General features: G+C 43.4%; 1 protein-coding gene across 4 annotated transcripts in view; it reads right to left on the bottom strand.

Annotated features, from left to right (window-relative positions):
• The window catches only part of Rgs3 (regulator of G protein signaling 3), a 97480-nt gene that overhangs the window by 75655 nt on the left and 16187 nt on the right, over window positions 1–5638 (bottom strand). Inside the window, exon 1 of one of the 4 annotated variants that reach the window (XM_010639410.3) lies at window positions 5483–5632. The exons of 2 other annotated variants lie outside the window; for them this stretch is intronic. In XM_010639410.3, the coding sequence (XP_010637712.1) occupies window positions 5483–5561 (79 nt within the window). In that variant the 5' untranslated portion in view covers window positions 5562–5632. Of the gene's footprint in view, window positions 1–5482; window positions 5633–5638 lie in introns of those variants that run through there. One more of the 4 variants, XM_010639407.3, reaches the window with a different exon arrangement.

Here is a 5638-nt window from a genome sequence, read left to right as displayed (position 1 = left end):
TGGGTTTTTTTTTTTTTTTTTTTTTTTTGGTTTTTTGAGACAGGGTCTCTGCCTCTGCCTCCCCAGTGCTGGGATTACAGGCATGTGCCACCACACCCGGCTGGGGAATATTGTTAGATTAAAACAATACCCATTACCACTAAACTGAAAAATGCAGAATTGTCCCATATTAACCCAAGGTACATATTATCCCAGAACTCTGGGAGGCTGAGGCAGGAGAGTTACAGGTTTGAGCCCAGCCTGAATAATTTAGTGATTTAGCAATGCTTCGCTGCAGAAAAAGTGCTTTCTTTTTTATACATTTGTGCCGAAAATTCACATTATTCTGCCTGTCTTGATTTTCCCGTAGATTTTATCATACTGATTTTTTAAATCACATGTATCATCATATAATTTTAAGTCCAAAATTGTCAATTTTACTACATTTTATAAACTACTCAGGACTCTTATCTCTTCCAGAGTACCACTTTTTTCTGCACAGCTAAATGCGTGTTATTTCACAATGAGGCGCATCTGTTTTATGCTTGCTGGTGGCTTTAAAGCAACACAAGGGAATTCATAATTTATTTTCATTATGTTTTATACTTGTGTTATTTTCTAAATTATCAAATGAGGTTTTCCAGCAAAACAAGATTAACACGGAGAACACAAGAGAGGAAGTGTAGATCTCTAAGTAAAGCGTAGGTTTTGAAGTCAGTGAGACCTGAGGGAGCCCCAGCTCCACCACTGTACAGTGGGAACCAGCAACCGAACAGCACTGTCCGGGCTTTGAGATCCCAGGCAGGGAGCTCACCCGGCATAGGCTGGGAAAGGCCAGGCTGGCAGGGACGCGTGGAAGGTCTCCAGGTCAAGGCTGACCTCACACTGTCCAACATGGTCGGCAGCGGGTGGGCATCTGTCCCAAGCCCCCTACTCACTCCAGAAAATAAGCCATTTATCTCTGCGGCTTCTGGTGAGAGGCAGAGAAAGGGTAGAATGGGAATCCAACTGCCACCACAAACAAGGGAAAAGGAAAAAAGTGCCCAGCAAGTCCACCCCATTCCCCTGCCTTCAGAACTGCAGCTTCCTCTGATACATCACAGACCTCAGGCTGGCCTCCTCCAGTATGCACTTAGAGCTGCTCCCTACAGCTTGCACCTTGCGAGTTCATTAGAGGCGATATTTCTAGCAACACGCGGGTTGTGTCACCCATGCTGGTGCCCTGCATCGCTTGGAATATGGCCAGCTTGCCTATCATCTCCTGACCTGACGCTCTGGAGAAAAGGTACCTGTTCTCTCCCAGGCCACTCACCACTTCCAGGTTACCAGAGACCCTAGGAAGGTAACTATCTGGTTCAGAAATTCCAAGTAAAGGGCCGGGGATTTAGCTCAGTGGCATCGTGCCTGCCTTACAAGCACAAGGTCCAGAGTTTGATCCCCAGTACAGCAAAAAAAAAAAAAAAGAAAGAAAGAAAGAAAGAAAGAAAGAAAGAAAGAAATCCCAAGGAAGTTAATAACTTGGTTCATCAGGCAAGCTATTGAGTTAGTACTCCTTTAAGAAGATATTCTTCCAATATTTATCTAACATTTTTATGATGCTGAGTCTTTATTTTCTTTCTTAAGTTTTATTAGCACATGCTTGCAGTGGGTAGTTGGTACATGTACATAACACAATTTAATTCTTTTTACTTCCCCTTTCTCCTCTCTCCCTCTATCTTGATTCCCTTCTCATCTGCAGAAGATCGACCTTATTTCCTATCATCTATATTTTATTTTGCTCTTTATTTTTATTATATTTTTATTTTGAGTTTTTCATATAAGAGAAACTATGCAATATTCAAGCATGTGTGCCTGATTTATTTCAGTTAACATTACGATCCCAGAGGGCATCCATTTGCCTACTAATGACTCAAGTTTATTCTTTAGGGCAGAGTAGGACTCCACTGTGTATAAATACCACATTTTCTTTGTCCATCTGTTGAGCATGGAGGCCACTTCCAAGATTTGAACATGGATATGCACATGTCTCTGTAATACGATGTCATTAATTCTTTTGGGACAATATCTAGAAGGGAAATAGCTGGTCAAATGTAATTTCTAATTTTAATTTTTCAGGAATCTTTATGATTTCTATAGTAATATACTAGTTTACAGTCCCACCAACATAGACGCAGTATTCCCCTCCCCCACAGCCTCACCAGCATTTCTTAGTTTGATTTCTTGTTGATAGCCATTCTTTCTGGAGTGAGACAGAATCTCAGTGTCACTTTAATTTGCCCTTCTCCAATGGCCAAAGATGTTGAGCCTGTCTTTGTGTATTTATTGGCCATTTGGGCTTCTTCTGAGAAGTGGCTATTTATTTCAATTGCCCGTTTTTTATTGAGTCTTTTATTTGGGGAGGTCTAATTATTTTTAATTCTTCATATGTTATAAATGTTAGTCCTCTGCCCAAAGAATAGCTGGCGAAAAATGTTTTCCGTTCTTTAGTTTGTCTTCACTCTGTTGGTTGTATCCTTTGCTAGGCACAAGTTTTTAATTTGATATGATCCCATTTGTTAATTCTTGATATTATTTCTTATGAAGTTTGGGATCTGTTCATTTTTTATTGAGATTTTTCACTGTCTCCCAGGCTGGCTTTGAACTCATAAGCCTCTTGCCTTAGCCTCTGACTCAACTACTTTTAAATAAAGGTACCAAGATCATCTAATAGGAATATAAAAATATTTTCAATAAACAGTGCCAGGACAACCGGATAGCAACAGAATAAAAGTGGACCCTTCTCTCCTACATAGAAAAAATTATCTCAAAATGGGTGAATACCCTAAATTTAAGAGCCAAAACTTTAAAACTACAGGAAAAAGTAGATCTGTGACCTTAAAGCTGGTAAGGAACTCAGAGATATAACCTTAAAAGTACAAAATTAATAGCAACAAAATAAATAAATTGAACTCCAAAATTAAAAACATTGGAGCTTCAAAGAACACTATAAAAAATAAATCCATAAGTTGAAATAAAATATTTACAAGTCATATATCTGATAAGGTACTTATATCTAAAATAGATAAAGAACACTTATAACTTAATAATAAAAACATATATAACCCAGTTTAAAAATGAACAAAGGATTTGAATACATTTTTCTCCAAAGAATATATACAAATAGTCAATGGTCATATAGAGAATGCTTACGATCACTGGTCATCGGGAACATGCAAAACCATTATGAGATATCACTAGGATGGCTAGCATTAAAAAGTTAAATAATAACAAGTGTTGGTGAAAATATAGAGAAATCAAAGACTGTGTTCTCTCCTGATAGGAATGTCAGATAGTGCAGACACTGCAAAAGCTTGGCAGCTCCTCAACTAGTTAAACAGAGTTACCTTATGACCCAGAAATTCTGCTCCTTACTATAAACCTAAGAAAAATGAAAGCATTAATCCACACAAATGTTTGTGACACCATTACTCATAATAGCCAAAAAGTAAAAACAACCCAAATATCTACCAACAGATGAATGGATAAATCAAATGTGGTATATCAATGAGCATTATCCTAAGAATCTATGTTTTAACAGATTCCTAAGATGCTTCTGACATTTGGCCTTGTTTAGTAATGACTGACAGGCCTCTTCAGTACAAATGTGTGCAGTGAAAATCAGAAGCCCAGAAGAGAAGCACCATGACAAATTTTACCACAGGAAACAGAGCTAATGCAGGAAACAGAAGAGAACTTTTCAAACTTTATAATTAGTGTCCTTTGAGAGATCTGAGAGGAAACTATAAATAGGAGCAGGAGGCTCCCTCTCCTCCCCCAGTTCTTTCTGCCTGCTTCCTCCACACCTTGGCATTGTAGCCATCAATTCAAGCACAATGTTTGCTTTGCCCATCAGACCTAACCCTGAGGCCAGGGCTGGGTAGGGTTCACACCCCACTGGGCCTGTGCCTTCCCCAATTCCCCAGATCCACTAGGGAGGTTAAGTCAATAGAAGACTAGGTATGGACTGATGCAAGGAATAGTCACATCATCTCAGTAAGGAAATGGAACGACTTACAAAGCAGCACATACAACATGATATCAATTTTATTAAAATTAGAAAAAGAAGTCTAGAAGAATATAAAAAACATAATAAGTAAAAAGAACAATGAGCTGTCTTTTCACTTTTTCATCAGGACACAGCTAAGGTAACAGGGTTGTACCACTCCCTCATGCTCTTTGTTGACCACCTCCAAGTCCACTACCCCACATCATCCTGGGGATCCCCCCATCTCACAGAGACCACATGCCTGCCCCACGGGGCCACAGAGATTGCCTTGCAGGGCTGGGGAGCTCTAGGTGACACAATGCAGGTAACATACTCGGCCCCTAGCGGTGCTCAGCAGATGGTGGCTAGTGAGTTGCTCTTTATTGTCCTCCACCCACCAGATGAGTGACTTCCAGGATGCCAGTCCACAGGCCATCTCTAGGGTACAAGCTGGTTGTGAAGAGCCAAGGTGGTAGGACGGGAGTCGGCCCAAGAGGAGGGGAGCCAGGAAGCCAGCAAGGGCCTAACTCCTTGAGTTCTCTGCCTTTGAACTCTGGGCAAAGTCCAGTTCTGTTGCAATAGCTGCCCTGATCATTATAAGAAAACAGTTTGCAAGTTCAAACAAACATGTGCTTCTCAGGTCACCTCCAGAAAGATTGAGGTCCCAGGTCGGCCACTAGCTCATGGGAGATCATCTCTCTGGGCCGAAGTCTCTACAGAGGAAAAACAAACCCCCTCCTCACAGGGAGGACATGAAGAGCTGAGCTGGGCTGCACTCTGGAGAAGAGCTGTTACCCTTACTACGGCTACCTGGAAGGCCAGCTTTGTCCAGGCCGCAGGTATTGCAGGGAACCTAGGAGCTTGAGGACTGGGCCCACTGCCCTTCTCTGTCCACCCCAACCCCTGAGGACAGCCCTGGAACTCTCCTAAGGTTTGTCTTAGAGAACTCTCCCATCTCAGTTGCAGGTCACATACTCCACGGCAAAGCCAGAACACTGCCTCCAAAGGGAGCATAAGGGATGCAAGGCCACCTGGACTGCCTTGCATTTAGGGTTCCTAAACTCAAGAAAAAAATTGGTGAAGGAGATCTCCAGGTTCAGTAACTAGACCCTGATTTAACCTGAGCTACATGCTAATAGGAAACTCCGTGTTGACAACTCTATGTCTCTGAAAGATTAACTAGGGCGTAATTATTCCAGCCAAGTGAGGCAGAACTAAGTGAAGCCGAAGCCGGCGGCGGCGGAGGCGGCGGCAGCAGCAGCAGCAGCAGCAGCAGCGACAGACAGCAGGTGATGTTGCTGCTCAGCCTGAGCCAGTGCCCTGCTCCGGCCTGGACTAGCACAGGAGGAAGGGGCCAGAGAGCAAGTGTCCCTAAAGAGGAAGCGCGCCTGCTCCCGCCTCGCCTGTCACCACGCGAGCCTGCCTTCCTGGGCGACGTGAGCAAGGGAATCAGCCCCGCAGCCCGCCCGAGGCACTTACCAAAGGTGGTGAGGTAGAAGGACAGGTCGCGGTGGGCGCGCCTGCTCCCGAGGGAGACGCGATGCAGGGAGCGCTCCATGGTTCCCCGCTGTGGGCAGGGCAGGAGCGCCTGCAACCCGAAGCGGCTGTGTTGCTGCCGGTAACCGAGGTAGCAGG

This window comes from Fukomys damarensis, unplaced genomic scaffold, assembly GCF_012274545.1.
Source record: "Fukomys damarensis isolate Sample0158 unplaced genomic scaffold, DMR_v1.0_HiC HiC_scaffold_36, whole genome shotgun sequence".
Taxonomy (NCBI): Eukaryota; Metazoa; Chordata; class Mammalia; order Rodentia; family Bathyergidae; genus Fukomys; species Fukomys damarensis.
This window is presented reverse-complemented; position numbering and strand designations above follow the sequence as displayed.